Here is an 18429-nt window from a genome sequence, read left to right as displayed (position 1 = left end):
ATTGTAACCGTTAATCAAAAACAATAATTAAATAATTGATTGTATCTTAATAAATATAATCTATATAAGTAATTTTTTCTTAGTAAAACAATTTAATATGGTCAAAACATAACCATCAAATAATAAGATTGATAAAATTATCAATTAGAATATTAATATAATAATTTTATAATTTCAGTAATAAATAAATTAACGTTTAAAAAGAAACTCTAAAAAGTATTTTTTTTGCTGGACAAGGCCTTGGCCCATTTTAGCAAAATAGTAAATCAAAAGTATCCAGTCACCAAAACTGGACTCTGATAATTAACAAACCAAACTTATAAATCCTTTATTTATCCGAGAAAATAAAGAAATCATTTCCACACAAAAAAATGGTTGAATTATATACACTGAATCATTTAATTACACGTGGAGCCATGTGTGCTCCAACAAGACAGCACGAGAACCAATCATGTTCGTGTCTCAATCATCAAATCCATTGTCATCTTCACCTTTTTTAGCTCACGCAACGCATCCTGACGTGAACCACACGCACCATTCGAAGCGAGATCCACCGTCTGATCATCCCACCCAAGTCTCATCCCATGGTTCAACCGTCTGATGTAACCCTCGCTACGTCTTTCACAGTAATCCAACCACCTAGCCACATTCACATACTCCTTATCCTTCCAATAATACTCATCAAAACGACGACGTACGGCTAAATACTCCACTAACCCGGCTACAAGCTCCGGCGAAGCCCCTGACTCGTCGTTGTCTCCCCATAGCCAAACCTTAACCATAGATCGTCGCAATGCTGCTTCCACGGCGTCACGAAACTCACTTGTTTTCATTAGAGATGAGCTTAAACCGATCACATACTCTCCATTACTTGCGTTAGAAGCAACCGAGAACTTATCGCTTCTGTTTCCATTGAACCGTACGGTGACGTGGTTTACAGGCTTCCGGAGACGACGAGGAACACCGTCGTAGAGAAACCTCTCCACGAAGAAGCTCGTCTCGAGCAAGAGCCTCACCGCGGTATCATCAGACTCGAAGAAAAGAGAGAATCTCTTCCCTGGAGGAGATTCTTTAGCTTCGTTGATGATGGTTATGGAGAAACCTTTTGACGCCTCGTGGTTTGCCCACAAGGAGATTGCTCCCACGAGAAGTACAGAGAAGATCCGTAGAAAGATACCTGAACCTGAGTCTTTGGTGGTGGGTTTGGCTAGGAAAGGTTGAACAAGAGTCTGATCCGCCATTGAAGCTATAGAGAGAGAGAGAGGTGTAACGGTTTTGTAATGGAAAGTAATTGAGACAGAGAACTTATAACGAGTTTGTTGTAGTGACACAACTTAAAAATGATCATGTCGTTCACATGGACAGGAAGATGTACACGCAAGAGGATAATATATATATACACATTAGTCACAAAGAGAAGGTTCCAAAATAAAAGTAATTAAATAATAATAACGTGGAGGAAGAAGCAAGTCTTGATACTGTACATTATGTTTCTTCCATATCATCGCTCGATATGTACACTTACCTTTGAAGGTTGGTTAGAGTTTCCAGCTACTGGCTGGTTTTAGTTGAGGTTTAAGTAGACTCGTCTTCTACAATGTTCTTGGAGTTAACATTCTTATCCGCAGTGTAAGACCAATCTGGATCAGGCGCGGTTAAGTTCCAAATGCTTGAAAGAAGTCGTTCCTGTAAGATTCATAGATAAGAGGTTAAATAAGTGGACTCAACTGCATATGGAAGGCATTGGCCGCCACTGAGATTTTGGTAAGAGTTCATATAATATTTTTTAATAAGTCTGGGGGCTATATGTATGTAACTTTTTCCAAAAAAATTATGGGCTATAGGCGAATGCTTCACCAGCCTATGCTCAGGGCCGACCCTTGTGGAAGGCAGCTAAGATTCTGCATTTAATAGACTACCTGATCATTAGAGTCTTGACCATCACCATTGTGGTGGGAGACTTCTGGAAACAAATGCTTCTCGTCCTTCATAGGACTTGGATTCTGCATGTATGAAGCAAGCGCAGACTTTCCTTGGATCTCTGCATATGCCAATGAAGCAACTTTCCCACTGTTGAAGTTCTCCCATACTTTACCATTGAAAGTCTGCAGAAACAGGCAGAAACACATTAGGCGCAAAACTCAAGAGCAGTGTCCTAAAGCAGTATTGAAGAGAAAAGTTAATAACCTGTTGGAAGGGAACAATGTGCAATGGAGAGACCATGTTGACAAAAGCATAACCCATGTTACACTTATTCTGTATCAAGAATAAATGTAAGATCGTCAGTACGTTCTCAAGTGATTACAAGAGTACCATGAGTGATGATGAGTTAACTCTTTTACCCTAAACTCTATAGGTAAGCAAAGAAAGTCATAGTCTCCCTTGTGCTTCTCGTCAATCTCAGCCACCAGCATCATGTAAGTATACCTTACAAAACAAAGCACTTGAGAGTTAAAATCAATGTTCAAGAAATCGATAAGCTGTATAACTAACCGCTTTGTAAATAACTAGCTGGATTGTTTAGGGCCTAGGCGGAGACAAATTTTAGAATTGTACTAACATTATTGCTTGATTTAACACTCAGACCGATTTAAATTGATTTTGATCAGTTTTAACCGATTTAGAACGGATTTTAACAATAGTGTTTCGGCTATAACCACCGCTTTGCCGTCTAGACTTGGTTAAAACATTGCGCAGAGATTTTAGATTGAGATAAATAAAAGGCTTACTTGTTTGGGATGTTTTTAATGATTAATGTAGTCCGAGTATCATCTCCAGTAGCAATTCTATCCAAGTCAATATGATACCGCCCATCATCTGTGAGCTGAGTCTCAAAGTGTGTGATCCTACGTTCCTCAGCAAAAGGTTCATGTCTTACTGATTGTAATCCTCTACTCCCACCAAAAGGAACTGTTGGTAACAAAGACATGCCGGAGCCAGTGAAGTTCACACCAACGTTGGCTTGTCCATGAGCATTGGGATAGCTTTTGTTGACTCCCATATCCCCAAATCCAAATGGTATCATATGGTTATTAAAATGACTGCTTGAAGGAGCAGAGCCAACATGATGCTGGTACTTCCCAAGTAATGAACCTTGCCTCTCAGAAAATGGAAAACCATGCTTAGATGATGATGATGACGCACCACCTGTGTAACCAGGATAGTTCATATGCTGAGGAGGGCTTCCCCACCGATAACGGTTATCAGATGAAGTCCCAAAACCTGAAGAGTGTGGTGGAGCTATAAACCTCATGGAGTTTGAAATTCCACCTCCTATATGCTCTGGCAACGAGTGAGGCTGCCCATAGGCAACGTTGTGCATCAATCCCTTATTAAGAATCGTTTGGTTTGGATGGTTTAATAGCCCTTGGTAGCGAGAAGGCTGGTGGACAGGGAGAATTGAAGCCAATCCAGGCATATTACCTAGACCGTGTGGCCTTGGAAAGGCATGAGAAGGAGAGCCCTTCACAGGACTGCCTACTTGCCAGTTACCTACTAAACAGATTGAATTACTCACTAACCAGTGGAGAGAAAGACAAAAAAATGTTATAAAGAAATGATTAATATGAGATTTTACCAGGTGGAGAATTAGCTACTTGGTTGAAGAAATTTGCAACTTCGTTTCTGTCCAAATCTTGACTTGTGGACGGCACCGAGCTGCATGCAAATAGTATTCAGTTCATTGTTGTGTACGATGTTTTTATTTAGAAAATATACAAAATTAGTGTGCACAGATCTAAAACGACACTTAAAATAAAAACAAACTCACACTCGACGAGCACCTCCAGGACGGCTAAGTTCGAGCTTTATACATTTACCACCAATCTCGCTTCTGTCAAGTGCTTTTAGAGCTGACTCTGCATCTCTAACATCATAGTACTCAATGAACCTGTGGAAACTCCTGTTTGGGGTTTCTCTAATCTGCTTTTTACAAGTCAAGTATTAATAAGTAGATAGTTTGGTTTGCACATTTGAAGCCACAAGTAAACAAAAAAATTACCTCTCTTATTTCACCATGGGCACCAAACAGCTTAAGGAGCTCATCGTTTGATACTGTTGTGTCCACATTAAATATCACAAGCGTTCCTTGGTTCATGTCCTTCTCTGACGGATTCTCCTATCATGTGGTTAGTAAAGTGATGATTACAAAAGTGGTTATGTAAAGAAAAATGAAAAACTTTAAATTAAGAATAGTTTTCTCAGCTCATACTTTAGGAATGGAGAAGTGAATGTCCAGTGTCCTTTTTCTTAAGAGCGTGTTCTGTAATGCACGCATTGCAGCATGAGAAGCTCGGATGTCATAGTAAGATATCATTACAAACCCTCTGCTTTTGCATGCAGTGTACAAACTCCTGATCTCCCCAAACGGCTGGTGACACAAATAGAAATCACATTAGCAAAGAGCAAAGCAAGACTTGATACACCCTAACAAGTTCCACATACCTCAAAGAGAGCGGTTAACTCTGAATCCTCGACACTGCTGTTGATGTTCCTTACAAAGAGTGTCCTTGAAGGATGCTCACCGTTTGGATGTTCTACTGAAACTCTACCAGATGTATTGGGGCGTTTACGAGAAGCAAATGCATTTGCAGCATGGTTATCTTGGGATTCAACATCCAACTCCATACCTCCTCCAGTGCAAAAAACATCACAGTCTTCGAGTTCATCAGGGAGTCCATTAAAATTAAGCTCATCAATAAGGCCGGGAAGGAGCTCATTTTCATCCTCAGGAAGCAAAGTTTCTAAAGAATCAGGTTCAACATCTTCCAAAGAATCATTCTCTGAGTTTCCTATGCCAAGTTTATCATCAAGTGAGAGCCAGCTATCTGAATCAGTCATGTTCACTGCGAGTTTCTCAAAAGAAAAGAGAAATATATTAGCAAGTGTATTCAAGTAAGTTAATAGTTTAAAAAATGATCACTAACATAAGCGAGGACATACGCTTTTCATGAAGAAGTGTGGGCAGTGAGCTTGAGAACATGCTCAGATCACTTGCACTGCCTCCATTAAAAGTTTCAGATGATTTACTCTCTAAAGATGGCATGTCTAAATCTAGCATAGCCAAAAGATTAGATATATTAAAACAAAAAATATAAGAGACAGCAAAATAATGTATGTTTAGGTACCAGCAGCAGAGAGTGATTCCTTTGGTTCTAACTCCATCTTTTTGGCGTCACCACCAACTGCAGAAAAATAAAAATAAAACAAGAAATAACTGTATGTTGAGTTCTGATGTTTGCATCATAAAAGCTACTTGTTAGTAGGATCATTATTCATTAGCTCGTTCAGACATAAACAAAAGCTAAAAAAACAGACAGATGGAATATTCCAAACAGGATATATAATTCAAGGAGGCGACCATATGACTTCTCAGTTGGTCAACTCGATGAACAACAACATAGAATTTTTTTTACTTGTGGAGACAAAACATGATTAAAGACAGGAATCATCTGTGTAATAAACTCAAAATTCAAAAAAGTTAAAACTTCATAATACCCCAAAAAAGCTTGGAAGTTTTTAAACATAGACTCAAGGACTACATGAGAATCAAGTTGTTGTTCTATCTAAGATCATCATCAGTAAGAAAGAAAAAAAAAACAGAACAATCACAATCAACTACATATAGCAAAAAAACAGAACAATCACAACCAACCGATTGTGGAATAAGAGAAAGCAGAAGTACCTGAGATGGAGGAAACCATGAACAAACAAAAAAAAAGAAGAAAGATTTGGAGAAGAAGTCGATCAAAGTAAACAGGAAGAGAATCGGAGAAGCAAAGAAGAGAGAGAGGGTATGTTTCTGTTTCGTAGAAGAAGGGGAGTTTATTGCTTACACTCTTCCTCCTCCTCCTTCCGTTGCCGGGAAAATTACACAAACGACCGAGAAAGAAACCGAATTTATTTTAATTTTTATTTAACTTTTTTTATTTTTCTCAGAATGAAGCAGAGAGAGAGAGAGACCAAACAGGGTATTTGTGAAGTTAATGACAACAATTAAGACTGCTAATTACTTAATTAGAGTCTATACTTAATAGTTCGTCGTCACGCCAAGTGGGCAACCGTTGACACGAACATAAACCAGTTACTTGACATTTACTTTGTTTATTAAATCTCTAAATTTTATTTTCAAGAAATATTGATATGCTAAATATTTATTACACAAAAAGAAGAATATTTATTACACGAAAATAAATTGTGGTCATATGTTTTTGATTTTCTAAACAAATACTCAAATTGGTCTTTTAACCCATGTGGTCATATGTTCTGACACGACATTTTTCATCGAGTACATCAAAATTCATTCAAAGCTGACAATCATCTACAAAATATTTATATTACATGTGGCATGAATGAAATTCATATTCTTACTCTCTAGTAAAATATCAGATTAACCAGGTTAATATCATACTATCATTATATGGTAAGAATTTCAGAATTTTGTTCGGTTGTACTCTTGTACTTTAAGGGTTTTTAGTTTCGTGAAACGTTTTAGGCTTATATGAATAATAAGTACAAAATAAAACATATTACAGTATATCCCATCAACATCTTGTATAGTGTAATGGGCTTTGTGTATTTAATAATAGGCTCTCTAATTATGTGTTGGGATACTTAGCCCAAAAAAGACTAAGCCTACAGTATTTGGGATATGTAAATTTTTAGTTTCTCCTGCAATTTCTTTCCACAATTGATCTGTACTTAACATCTGTTTACATGTATGTCTATCGTACATGTTTCTGAGAGATTGAAAAAGATAGAATTGTAATCTTAACGTACATGATTTTGTTAATGAGTAGTGATTAAGCCTACAAAATCTTTTAAATGCATTTCCCAATGTGTGGCAATGTAATTTAGAAGAGAAACAAATTCTAGAATCAAAGGCCAATGGGCCATGCCATGCTATTACACGCACACAAACGCAGGGAGTATGGTGTCAGAACGTGTCTCTTCACTTCTCTGCTGATATTTGACGCTACGTCACTTCTTATACGTGTGTACTTACAAAGAGACTACTTGTCAAAAAAAAATGTGAAAACCAGCTAATAGTAATAATTAGCGTGCCTACTTCTTTTGGATCCTCTATAGTAATCATCCTCTTTTTTTTTGAACCACCTTTGTAGTAAATCCAAAGTCAAACCAGCTCGGATAGTATAACTATGTTCACTCAAATTTATTATATTGAAAAAGCTGATGCTGTTGATTAGCCATTATTAATCCACTTGACAATTGAACCAATCTATAATTTAGCTTAGGCGACTAAATTAAAAGATCAATATACAACTATTTATTTCATTGTGCCTATTTGGGCATGACATTTGTCATCTTGGACTAACAGCTTGATATGAGAGACAAAAATACCCAAAAGCGTAATAGTAAAAAAATCATCAAATTCACATTTCAAAGTAGATTCCTGACCATGACTTCCTAAGATGGCAATCTATGTGATTCCATATTCAATGTGATTTAAACAAATAACTCAACATTTTGGTCACAACAATGATATATATTGATTACAATACTTTTGATTAGTGGCATAAAATTAAAGTAGGTGGAAGATATTCGGGCATGCACCGCTTATTTTTTTTTTTTTTTTTGTCGTCTATCCATTTAAGCTAGATCAAGTGGAGAGCAGACGAGTTGATTCTCCGAGGAGCATCTCCATCTGTCCGGGTCTGATCTATATGGGAGAAGATAAAACCTCTGGTCCTTGCATCTTTTGCTAATCCATCTGCCCGGCCATTTCGGCTTCGAGGAATATGAGACAGTCTCACATCCTCGAAGTCTTCCTGTAACCTCTGGAACACCTCGATCTCTGTCGCGAAAGCTGGCCAATCCATCGGGTTTGTAGTCATATCCACTAAGTCCATGCAGTCCGTCTCAAACCGTACTGCAGTGATCCCTTTGTCTCTCATACATGAGGCATGCACCGCTTATTATGTTTACCAATTAAATAGCAGATGAAGTGAGCAATTATAACAAAAGTTTCGAACAAGTGACAAAATTCACAATTAGATATTGAAAGAAGGTGGTTTGTATAAGAAAATAGATGGTTCACAACCTTATGTTTGCCAAACGATTTGTTGATATATCTATAGCTTTTATCAAATTTTATTTTGTTCTAGCGGATTATACATCTTTTACCAACCAAAGATTCCGTGACCATTTTGGTAACTTACAGTTTTGTGTAACTAGTCATCTATATATGATCATTTGAGATACAATTTAAATGAAACAGACTAAATAGTACTCTGTGGAAAAGATAAACAAGCTTAATTTGAGAAATTATCCAAATTTGTAACTGGATCAAAAAAAAAATTAATCAAATTAACATAATATTTAAGCTTAATTTAAAGTTCTGTAATCATTTGCTCTGTAAATTTTTATAATAAAAATTGTTTAGCAACTAAAATTGCATAGTTTTAAAAATAAATCACATGTTTAACACTATATTTACCAGATACGTCAAAACGCAGTTTTTTGATAAAAACGAAATGAATGAATGGAAATAAAAGATCAAATAATAAAGATCCTAAACTAATAATGATTTGGTCAATAATATGCTAATTGATACCCATAATCATAAGTTAATACTAACACATTGATAAATAAATAGTTTTTTTTTTTTTTTTTTTTTGGTGGGAGAAAAGCAGCAGCTCACCAAACCATTAAAACTCGTATAATAACTTCTCTATATATAACCAACTCTAGATTCCATCCTCTTATCTCTCTCTCTCCTCCTTCCTTCCTCCCTTCTTCTCTCTCTATCCCCCTTGTGTGTCGGTGATCAGATCTCCCCTCTCGATTCTCTCCCCCTGCCGACGAAAACGTGCGTTCAAAGCAAAGGCCTTCGCACTCAGCTTTTTTTCAGCAATTGCTTGTTAAAGCTCGGATCTTTCGTGGTGGGTTTGGAGAAATCGAGAGAGAGAGAGAGAGAGAGAGGTGAATGAGAAATTGGCCTGCGATTGTGTCTCTGTCGGTGAAGGGTTCCCTGAGCAGAAGCCTCGCGATTTGGAGCTGTGCTCGCTGGGGCCAATGCGGCTGATCTGATTCGTATTCATCCTCGTCAATTTCGTATTTTTTCGATCAAATCTGATACGATCATGATGCAGGCAGATCCTCAGCGTAAAAAGGTGAAGACTTTACTTCCTTTCCCTTGTAAAGATCTTTCCTTTATTCCATATTTGTTTGTATGTGTTTCGGTTAATCTTTGTTTGTTTGTTGTCTTAAAGTTGCCGTTTTGGGAAATTCTGATCTCTGTGTTTATGAGTTGTTTCTTTTGGTGCGATGAATTTTTTTGGGGGCAAAAGTCTCAAACTTTATCTTGTTAATGACCACCTGGCATTGTAGTTTCAGAAGTTTTATGTCAGCCGCAGATGCTTTATTACATTGTTATTTTTATTTAATTCTGTCACTTGTCTGAGTCTTTAAGCCGTGTCTGCAAGTTGGTTCTTGTCTTTGTAGCTCATATGGCATTGTAGTTCAAAAGGTGAATACTTTTTTTTCTCTTAATCCTTGTAAAAGTCTCCCCATTTATTTAGATATTTATGTTCGTGTTTCGTTTAATCTTGTTTGTTTGTTGTCTTAAAGTTGCCGTTTTGGGGTGTTTATGTGTTGATGGTTTGATGCGTTGATGAACGTTACAAGTGTCAAACAGACAACGCATCATGTCATATAATTCAGTTCAACATGTGTTGTGTTGTAGAGCGATTTTGATTTCTTTGCATTTGGCTTGATCCTTTCATTAGCATCAGCTTCTCTCTGCTTTGATTACCTGAACCTTCTGCATCAGATTCTATCTCTTTATCACCAACGGCAGCGCTCTACTGTTATATTACAAAGTCTTAAACTTCATTCTGTTAACCAGTGCTTTACGTTGCTATGTCTGGTTCTTTTCTTCTGTCACGTGTCTGAGTCTTTTAACCGGTGCCTGCAACTTCATTGTGGTTGTCTTTGTTTCTCATATGGCATTCTAGTTCAAAAGGTTTTGGAAGTATTGTAGCAATCAATGTGTTATGTGTCCTAGTTTCTACTGTTGAGTGTGTATTCTGAATTAGAATTGCTATCTGTGTAACAGAACAATCTAGAGATGGAGTTCTTTTCAGACTACGGGGACGCCAGCAGGTTCAAAATCCAAGAAGTAATCGGAAAAGGCAGCTACGGAGTCGTCTGCTCAGCCATAGACACCCTTACCGGCGAGAAAGTCGCCATCAAGAAAATACACGACATCTTCGAGCATATATCAGACGCCGCGAGGATCCTCCGGGAGATTAAACTCCTCAGGCTCCTGAGGCATCCGGACATAGTCGAAATCAAGCACATTATGCTCCCCCCTTCGCGGAGAGAGTTCAAAGACATCTACGTTGTGTTTGAGCTCATGGAGTCTGATCTTCACCAAGTTATTAAAGCCAATGATGATTTGACCAAAGAGCATTACCAGTTTTTCCTTTATCAGTTGTTGCGTGCGCTCAAGTACATTCACACAGGTAGTAGTATCCATTGACTTTGTTTTTTTTGTTTTTTTTCTGGAGGTTTTAGTTTGTGTAGTAATATCTTATGTACCTCGGTTGTTGCAGCTAATGTCTACCATAGAGATCTGAAGCCAAAGAATATATTGGCAAATGCAAATTGTAAACTCAAGATTTGTGATTTTGGATTGGCTAGAGTTGCATTCAATGATACCCCCACAACAATCTTTTGGACAGTAAGTTTGAACAAGATGTCTCTATAATAGTCTTCCTCTTCTCTTAAACCTTATTCTCTATTTAAATTTACAGGACTATGTTGCTACAAGATGGTATAGAGCTCCTGAGCTTTGTGGATCTTTTTACTCAAAGGTGTGTTTCATTTGTTCTCTATATAAACAACTTTTAATTTTCTGTATTACTATGAGCTAACTTTTGGTGGATTTTTTGTAGTATACACCAGCAATTGATATCTGGAGTATAGGCTGCATTTTTGCTGAAGTATTGATGGGGAAACCACTTTTCCCTGGAAAGAATGTGGTTCACCAGCTGGATCTTATGACTGATCTGCTTGGGACACCTTCCATGGACACCATCTCCCGGGTACTGATCTTCTTCTTCTTAGTAGACATAAGTGTACTGAGTTTTCTGTAAAATCTTAAAAGCAAGGACTATACAGGTGAGGAATGAGAAGGCAAGGAGGTACTTAACAAGCATGAGGAAAAAGCCACCTATTCCGTTTACTCAGAAGTTTCCAAACGCAGATCCTTTGTCTTTGAAGTTGCTTGAGAGGCTTCTCGCTTTTGATCCTAAAGACCGACCAACCGCTGAAGAGGTTTCTTTTCAACTTACATTATTGACTTAACACCTCAATGCTTTTGTGCTAATACTTTGCTTTCATTAGGCACTTGCGGATCCATATTTCAAGGGACTTGCCAAAGTAGAGAGAGAGCCATCGTGTCAGCCCATTACGAAGATGGAGTTTGAGTTCGAGAGAAGAAAAGTCACTAAAGAGGATATCAGAGAGTTAATATCTAGGGAGATACTTGAGTACCATCCTCAGCTGCTTAAAGATCACATGAGCGGTGCTGATAAAACCAATTTTCTCTATCCAAGGTCTCACTTAATTAATATCTATGGTTGCATTTCTGAGCAAGCATTGTGTTAGTTATATCCAAATTTCTAACGTTGGTTTGTCAATACTGTTGCAGTGCTGTTGATCAATTTAGAAGACAGTTTGCACATCTTGAAGAAAACAGTGGGAAGACTGGCCCTGTGGCACCTCTAGAAAGGAAACATGCCTCTCTTCCCAGGTAGATCCTTATTTTTTTCTTTCTTTCTATGCCAACTTATTTTATAATTGAGAAATTGCTTAAAATACTCTAAATTGTCTACCATTTTACAAAAATATATTCCATCAAAAATACCATAACATTTTAGTTAAGAGTTTAGTGATTATTGTTTACGGTTTAGTATTTAGGGGGTGAAGTTGGGTTTAAAAACTTTTATAAATTATTCTTAAAGATTTATAAGTGATTTATGAGAGTTAATTTAATCTTTTTTATCACAATCTTAATGTATCTATTAAAATGATTATTGTAAATTTGGTAAATTTGAAATTCCGTATTTATATTTTATGTTAGTTGTTAAGTGGAAGAAATCATATATCTTTCAGAGTTCTGACATTGTGTTTGTATGCTTTCAGATCAACGGTTATACACTCAACGGCAGTTGCAAGAGGAGGTCAACCGAAACTTATGAACAACACAAACACATTGAACCCTGAAACTACTCAAAACATTCCTTTGAATCATCATGCAACGTTACAAGCACAACAAAGAAACCTCTCAGGTACTTATCATCAACACTCATCCCAATGTTTCTAAAACCAAACTCTATAAACCGAAACCATCTCTTTCTATTCAATCAGCTGCCAAACCAAGCGCATTCATGGGCCCTGTGGCGCCTTTTGACAACGGTAGAACCAGTAGAGATGCATACGACCCGAGATCATTCATCCGCAGCACTACTACTTCTCTCCCCTTTCAACAACAGTCTGCATCAACAGCCGCCATGGGGAAGCAACAAGAGAGGAGAACAACAACAACAACAACCATGGAGTCTGAGAGGCAGGCAAGGCAGATATCTCAATACAATAGATACGCACAACCAGACGTGGCAATCAACATAGATAACAACCCGTTTATCATGGCTAGAACGGGGATGCACAAGGCGGAAAACATGAGTGATCACCGGATCATAATAGATACAAATCTGTTGCAAGCAACAGCAGGAATAGGAGTTGCAGCGGCGGCTGCAGCTGCTGCTCCCGGTGGTTCTGCTCACCGGAAAGTTGGAGGTGTTCGGTACGGCATGTCAAAGATGTACTAGTCTTCCACTTAAAGCAGGGTTTGTTCACACAGTATGTTTCAACTTTTGTCATAAAAGAATATTGTCTTTTGACACAAACTATAAATATGAAATTGTTTCCTTTTTTATTATTCTCTACAGATAAATAAATGGATGTAATATTCTTGGCATATAGAGCCGACAGGGAAGGTTCTGATTTTTCTCACGTTTAAAAAGAACCGACGGCTGCAGAGGATGTATCAGCGTGGACTGTGGATGCTAATGATGATGAATGTTTCATGGCAACAACCGATGCATGTGGTAGTGGGAGCCCATTTCATCACAGACACTACTTTGTTCCTCCGAAGTCAAAAAAAGCTGCTTTGTTACTTGATTACATCTGTAACCAAACAATTGGTGTGTAACTGTGTATATATTTTGTTGTATAAAAATCTGAGTTGGCTTATTTTCTTATGAAACATGTTTCTCCTTACATCCGAGTATGAATTAGTATTAATAAACTAATAAATAAAGCTAAAATGCGTATTAGATATGTATTATCCGTTTCTTATATCATATATGCACTCTACAAGACACTCATCACAAAATCAGAGTGGCGGCTAGACGGTGTAGCTTTATGCGGAGGGTTAGTCTTTGTCGATTAAAAACTCGGGGGACTTGAGTGATATGGGTTTGGTGGCTATAGGGAGAGGATGTTGTAAGCTGAGTAAGTTTGAGATTCAAGGGTGTGAGAATGTGACGGTGAAGGGAGTAAGAACAATGGTTACTCTTCTGAGGAAGACTTTGACTGCTGTTAGGATCTCTTGCTGTAAGAACTTAGATGCAGCAACAGCTTCGTTGAAGGCGGTTGAACCGATCTATGATCGGATCAAGAAACTGCATATTGATTGCGTGTGGTCTAGTTTAGAGGAGGAAGGAGGTGTGGAGGAGACAAGCGAGACTAACCATGATGATTGTGAGAGGAGTTAGAAGAGGTGCAAGTATTCATCAGATGAATCGTTGAATGGGTTCTGTTCTGAAGAGAGTGTGGGAGAAGCTAGAGTATCTGTCTTTATGGATCAATGTTGGTGAGTTTCTAACACCATTACCAATGACAGGACTAGATGACTGTCCAAACTTGGAAGAGATTAGGATCAAGATAGAAGGAGACTGCAGAGGCAAACACAAGCCAGCTGAGCCAGAGCTAGGCCTAAGCTGCCTTGCTCTTTATCCAAAGCTCTCCAAGATGCAACTAGATTGCGGTGACACAATCGGTTACGCATTGACCGCACCTCCCATGCAGATGGATTTGAGCTTGTGGGAGAGATTCTTCTTGACTGGAATTGGTAACTTGAGCTTGAGTGAGCTAAGATTATTGGCCACCACAAGATAGAGATGTGAACCAGAGGAGTCTTTCTCTTCCAGGTGCAGGTTTGTTACAAGAATGTTTAACTCTGAGGAAGCTTTTCATCCATGGAACGGCTCATGAGCATTTCATGAATTTTTTGTTGAGGATCCCGAACTTAAGGGATGTGCAGCTTAGAGAAGACTATTACCCAGCGACTGAGAATGATATGAGTACAGAGATGAGAGTTGGCTCTTGTAGTAGATTCGAAGACCAGTTGAACAGCCGCAACATCATTGACTGATACTAAACACTGACCCCATTATTACATATGTATTGACTTCAGCTTCAGTTCACTCTAAATGTTATGTTTGTAAAAGGAAAGATCAGAGATGATATACACAATTTGCAATGATGAATGATTTCAGAAATGAAAAAAAACAATTTTTACATTATAACTCAATGAAGATTCCCACATATTCAGAGAAGAGAACCCTTGGCTCAAATCAACTAAACATAAAATATATTGCAACATTATGAAACCGGAGACATGGTAAATCAGTATGTACAATCCTGTTTGCAGTAATATAAAAAAAAGTCCCAAATCTAAGAATAGTGTGATATTAAATAAAAATCCGAACCTGCTTCACCAATAATGTAGAGGAATCAAAGAGAGATATAACACGTAGAAATTAAGTTCTAATAACAGGACCCCTGTACTGAACTCTTCGTATCACAAAGTCATCAGGCGGTTGATATTCCTCAAGCCAAGTCACGTCTGCTACGACTTCCCCATCCACTTCTACTTCACCTGCTCCATTTCACATCGCAAAGTAAATACAAGTCACTGTATAGCATGAATTGTTGTGTTCTGTACTGATTAAAGTTGAAACAACCTGACTATATTAACATGATAACTGTGAGCTTAGAGTATTACCGGGTAAGTCTTCCCTTCTGGATTTACGGAAGTAAGTACAATGCCGATCATGGTCTGAAGAGTAAGGTGGAGCTAAGATATCAATAATAGCACAATGGGTGATAGCTTTAAAACAATGAATGTTGCCACCGCTTCTCGGGTATAACGTGGTTGCTGGGGTTGGAGCCGTCATCTCAGTATCCTTGACCAGTTTAGCGGGTCTTCCTGCTTATGAATCAAAAGTTTACAATTTAGACAACAAGAGTGATTCGTTAGAACTTGAGAGCTAGAGAAGAACAACAGTAATACCTTGTGATGGATCTGGATCTTCTGGTTCGGTCAGGTCAGGCTCTATCCAGTCATATGACTTCACATGCATTGAACCATATATGAGCTTGCTGACCACAGTCATGCCCGGATGGTTATGAAGTGGTATCATAGATGAAGGTGGCATACAGAAAATTCCAATCTGTTTTGACAGAAAAAGATGAACCAAGGTGAGAGATAGTGATAGTAGAAGTACAATGAGGACAAGACATCAGCGAGAGAGACACTCGGAATATGACTCAAACTGTGGTTACTCATACTTTCTAGATCATTTGTCATAGGCATTTTTTTGGCAGACTTCAGATTCATAGCTTGAATGGTTGGTTCCTGAGATTCTCTCAAGGAGTATGGATGCCCCCCTATTCCCCTAACTTTGAATATGCCGAAGAAGAGAACATTAAATGTCAACTAAAACGTCTCAGGATTGGCTATAGAACATTTTTGACTTCTTATCTCTACTAGTCTACTGAGAGTTTGGTTTTGGCACATAATTTCAAGCACATAAGCATTCCTATTTAAACCTAGGAATAAGAATGGGGCTCCTATGCTATGTTAAGTTAGATCACAAAATACACACTTTTCTTAAGACTTTCTAAACCCCACATTTGACTATGTAGTAGTAGTAGCCATCCATAACCTTAAGCACCATTTAATACGTCAGCCATAGAGTTGATAATGAGTATGCTTACAGAGAAACTGTCACACTCATGCAAATGAAGATACTTTATTGCTGGGGGAGACTGGTTACTTCCATTGAGAGGACCAGACCTGGTACGTGCCAATTGAGCTTCCTGCTCGATTCCAACATCAGAGGGCTTGATTTTCTCTGGAACATAAAATAAAAATGAGACTCTAAGTGCAACAGGGGACCACTGGCATATAAGACAAGAAAACGTAAAGTGACATACACGATTACTGCCACTAACAACAACCTTAACTAAAACAATCATATAAGGTAATTGGAAAACAATCAGATAAAAATGTTTTCACATGTTGGGGACCATAATAAATCATTAACAATGATGAGACAAATAAGAGAGTGGAGAAAGATGTAGATATACCCAAGACATTGCGAACTTTCTGGAGAGCCTCCTCAGGGATTGGCCCGTCTGAAGAGAATGAGGCCTTGCAAGTATTGTAAAGCCTCTGAGCAAAGTAAGGCATGATCTGAAAAATCAATTTCCCCTTAATTCTCAGGCTCACCAGTTATCTCCCAAACCAGAGGAACAGAGCTTCTTCTTCTTCTTCTTCAAAAACACAAGCGATGATGATACTAAAACTTGATGGAAGATATCATATCCACTTGATCTACATCATACAATCATCTCTCCCTGAAAACAAAGAAGAGAGCATTATCTCAAAACTCTCATCTCATCTCTCTCTCTCTCTCAATTAAAAATAATAAAAACAGAAACTTTCTAACTAAAGATGAGCATAACACACAGAACCACATTGAATCAAGGGAACCTAATCGCATCATATGGCTCTCTCATAAGCTCTCAACAATAGAAAGTTGAGAACACAAGAATGCTCGAATTGAGCTAAACTGATGATTCAATAAGACATTGTGATCCGATTCTCAATACAGATTAAGATCATCAAATCGGAGATTCGTTTTCTCAGGTAAGCATTTAAGAGTCGAATCTGAGTTAAATCGGCAGCCACAAAGCAGATAAGTTTGTTGTGAAGAAGAAGAACCTGAAACAGAGGCCGTCGCGTAAGATCCGGAAGGAATCGGGTGCAAGTTGAAGACGAAGAAGAAGAGATTGCAGAGTAATAATTTATTTATTTTTAGCTATAAATAATTAAACAATAAGGTTGTTGGCCCAGATATTTATTTTTATTTATTTATTCTTCAAGTGGGAGATAAGATTACGAAACTACCCCTTAACATTCACCTAATTTAACATCTTCTCTCTCAGCTCTCGAAAGAACGAAAGGAACCCTAAGATTGAGTTTGATTGCACAAAGGAGAACGAAAGCATGGCAGGAACTGGACCGATGACTCAGGACTGGGAGCCCGTGGTGATCCGCAAGAGAGCCCCTAACTCCGCCGCCAAGCGCGACGAGAAAACTGTCAACGCCGCTCGTCGCGCCGGCGCCGATATCGAAACCGTCCGAAAATGTTCGTTCTCAATCTACTTTGCTGATTCTGATTCCTAGTTATAATCATAGGCTCTCTCTGGAATCAAATTAGATTAGATTAGATTTGGTATTTGGATTGCGATTTTGATTCTCGATTTGAGATTTAGGGTTGATGTTCTTTATCAATTGAAAAAGTTATGGATTCCATATAACTTGGGGATCGTTCTTTCTTTTGTGTGTTGTGTTTAGATAATGCTGGAACGAACAAGGCAGCATCAAGCAGCACTTCTCTCAACACAAAGACGCTCGATGACGACACTGAGAACCTTACTCGTAATCTCTCTTGAGACTCTTATGGCCTGTGATGGTTATAGTGTATTGATGTGTTTGTTTGTCTACGTTTGATTCCAGATGAGCGTGTGCCTACTGAGCTAAAGAAAGCTATTATGCAAGCCCGCACTGAGAAGAAGCTAACCCAGTCCCAACTTGCTCAAGTATTTTTTTAACCCCTTCTCTGTCTCTCTTGTTATTTACTTTAACTCAGGTAGATGACGTAAAGAACTTGTTTGTTTGTTTGTTTATGTAGCTCATCAATGAGAAGCCACAAGTGATCCAAGAGTACGAGTCTGGTAAAGCTATCCCCAACCAGCAGATCCTTTCTAAGCTCGAGAGAGCTCTTGGTGCTAAACTCCGTGGTAAGAAGTGATGATCATCAAGTCCTCATGAAGATTAACAAAAATCTTAATCGCTCTTTCACTTTTCTTAATGACTATGTGGTAAACAACAATCTGTGCTTTCATGTAATGTCGTCAACTCTTTGCCAAGAGTAACCGTTTGAAAGTTTCGTTTATGTTTTCACTCTTATAATCTTTGGGAGTATTATTATTAGCAATTATAGTAGTCTCACAATTTACAAACTTCCAGGCATTTACAAACCATACATC

General features: G+C 38.1%; 5 protein-coding genes and 1 pseudogene across 7 annotated transcripts; 3 read left to right on the top strand and 3 right to left on the bottom strand.

The window, feature by feature from the left end:
- Positions 1 to 303: 303 nt before the first annotated feature.
- On the bottom strand, positions 304 to 1241 carry LOC106377415. Its single transcript, XM_013817647.3, has 2 exons — positions 718 to 1241; positions 304 to 639 (listed from the first exon to the last, which is right to left on the bottom strand). The coding sequence occupies exons 1-2, from the start codon at positions 1239 to 1241 to the stop codon at positions 450 to 452; spliced, it is 714 nt and encodes a 237-aa protein (XP_013673101.1). The 3' UTR covers positions 304 to 449.
- A 131-nt stretch (positions 1242 to 1372) lies between these two features.
- Positions 1373 to 5966, bottom strand: LOC106377414 (protein MEI2-like 2). Of its 2 annotated transcripts, none has more exons than XM_013817644.3 (13): positions 5684 to 5966; positions 5127 to 5183; positions 4942 to 5052; positions 4444 to 4844; positions 4211 to 4369; positions 4001 to 4117; positions 3770 to 3921; positions 3578 to 3657; positions 2730 to 3495; positions 2343 to 2427; positions 2188 to 2256; positions 1920 to 2105; positions 1373 to 1686 (listed from the first exon to the last, which is right to left on the bottom strand). In XM_013817644.3, exons 1-13 carry the CDS (start codon positions 5700 to 5702, stop codon positions 1576 to 1578), a joined length of 2313 nt encoding a protein of 770 aa, XP_013673098.1. In that variant the 5' UTR covers positions 5703 to 5966; the 3' UTR covers positions 1373 to 1575. The 2 variants fall into 2 exon arrangements, with proteins under 2 accessions (XP_013673098.1, XP_013673099.1); XM_013817645.3 differs by having other exon boundaries at positions 2730 to 3492; positions 5684 to 5965.
- Positions 5967 to 8712: 2746 nt separating this feature from the next.
- On the top strand, positions 8713 to 13305 carry LOC106377413 (mitogen-activated protein kinase 20-like). Of its 2 annotated transcripts, none has more exons than XM_048780395.1 (11): positions 8713 to 9131; positions 10076 to 10484; positions 10575 to 10702; positions 10776 to 10835; positions 10917 to 11066; positions 11143 to 11298; positions 11368 to 11579; positions 11675 to 11776; positions 12169 to 12314; positions 12394 to 12872; positions 12975 to 13305. In XM_048780395.1, the coding sequence occupies exons 1-10, from the start codon at positions 9102 to 9104 to the stop codon at positions 12852 to 12854; spliced, it is 1854 nt and encodes a 617-aa protein (XP_048636352.1). In that variant the 5' UTR covers positions 8713 to 9101; the 3' UTR covers positions 12855 to 12872; positions 12975 to 13305. The 2 variants fall into 2 exon arrangements, with proteins under 2 accessions (XP_048636352.1, XP_048636351.1); XM_048780394.1 differs by having other exon boundaries at positions 12394 to 12885.
- A 46-nt stretch (positions 13306 to 13351) lies between these two features.
- LOC106374085 lies at positions 13352 to 14579 on the top strand (annotated as a pseudogene).
- Positions 14580 to 14588: 9 nt separating this feature from the next.
- Positions 14589 to 17228, bottom strand: LOC106377412 (plant cysteine oxidase 4). The gene is made up of 6 exons (XM_013817642.3): positions 17099 to 17228; positions 16462 to 16731; positions 16090 to 16226; positions 15383 to 15542; positions 15095 to 15298; positions 14589 to 14968 (listed from the first exon to the last, which is right to left on the bottom strand). Exons 2-6 carry the CDS (start codon positions 16562 to 16564, stop codon positions 14850 to 14852), a joined length of 723 nt encoding a protein of 240 aa, XP_013673096.1. The 5' UTR covers positions 16565 to 16731; positions 17099 to 17228; the 3' UTR covers positions 14589 to 14849.
- A 38-nt stretch (positions 17229 to 17266) lies between these two features.
- Positions 17267 to 18385, top strand: LOC106377411 (multiprotein-bridging factor 1a). Its single transcript, XM_013817641.3, has 4 exons — positions 17267 to 17525; positions 17735 to 17818; positions 17897 to 17979; positions 18072 to 18385. The coding sequence occupies exons 1-4, from the start codon at positions 17384 to 17386 to the stop codon at positions 18189 to 18191; spliced, it is 429 nt and encodes a 142-aa protein (XP_013673095.1). The 5' UTR covers positions 17267 to 17383; the 3' UTR covers positions 18192 to 18385.
- Positions 18386 to 18429: the final 44 nt, after the last annotated feature.

This window comes from Brassica napus, chromosome A5, assembly GCF_020379485.1.
Source record: "Brassica napus cultivar Da-Ae chromosome A5, Da-Ae, whole genome shotgun sequence".
Lineage (NCBI taxonomy): Eukaryota > Viridiplantae > Streptophyta > Magnoliopsida > Brassicales > Brassicaceae > Brassica > Brassica napus.
This window is presented reverse-complemented; position numbering and strand designations above follow the sequence as displayed.

Coding starts and splice junctions, on each gene's coding strand:
- LOC106377412 (XM_013817642.3), bottom strand. CDS start 16,564: ATGCCTTACTTTGCTCAGAGGCTTTACAATACTTGCAAGGCCTCATTC. Junction 16,227..16,461: donor GAAAGTTCGCAATGTCTTGG/GTATATCTACAT, acceptor TTTATGTTCCAG/AGAAAATCAAGCCCTCTGAT. Junction 14,969..15,094: donor CAGAAGGGAAGACTTACCCG/GTAATACTCTAA, acceptor GAAATGGAGCAG/GTGAAGTAGAAGTGGATGGG.
- LOC106377414 (XM_013817644.3), bottom strand. Junction 3,496..3,577: donor AGTAGCTAATTCTCCACCTG/GTAAAATCTCAT, acceptor CAATCTGTTTAG/TAGGTAACTGGCAAGTAGGC. Junction 2,257..2,342: donor GCTTACCTATAGAGTTTAGG/GTAAAAGAGTTA, acceptor TTCTTGATACAG/AATAAGTGTAACATGGGTTA.
- LOC106377411 (XM_013817641.3), top strand. CDS start 17,384: ATGGCAGGAACTGGACCGATGACTCAGGACTGGGAGCCCGTGGTGATC. Junction 17,526..17,734: donor TATCGAAACCGTCCGAAAAT/GTTCGTTCTCAA, acceptor TGTTGTGTTTAG/ATAATGCTGGAACGAACAAG. Junction 17,819..17,896: donor CGACACTGAGAACCTTACTC/GTAATCTCTCTT, acceptor GTTTGATTCCAG/ATGAGCGTGTGCCTACTGAG.
- LOC106377413 (XM_048780395.1), top strand. CDS start 9,102: ATGATGCAGGCAGATCCTCAGCGTAAAAAG. Junction 11,299..11,367: donor ACCGACCAACCGCTGAAGAG/GTTTCTTTTCAA, acceptor TGCTTTCATTAG/GCACTTGCGGATCCATATTT. Junction 11,580..11,674: donor ACCAATTTTCTCTATCCAAG/GTCTCACTTAAT, acceptor ATACTGTTGCAG/TGCTGTTGATCAATTTAGAA.
- LOC106377415 (XM_013817647.3), bottom strand. CDS start 1,241: ATGGCGGATCAGACTCTTGTTCAACCTTTCCTAGCCAAACCCACCACC. Junction 640..717: donor TCGCCGGAGCTTGTAGCCGG/GTTAGTGGAGTA, acceptor GAATGTGGCTAG/GTGGTTGGATTACTGTGAAA.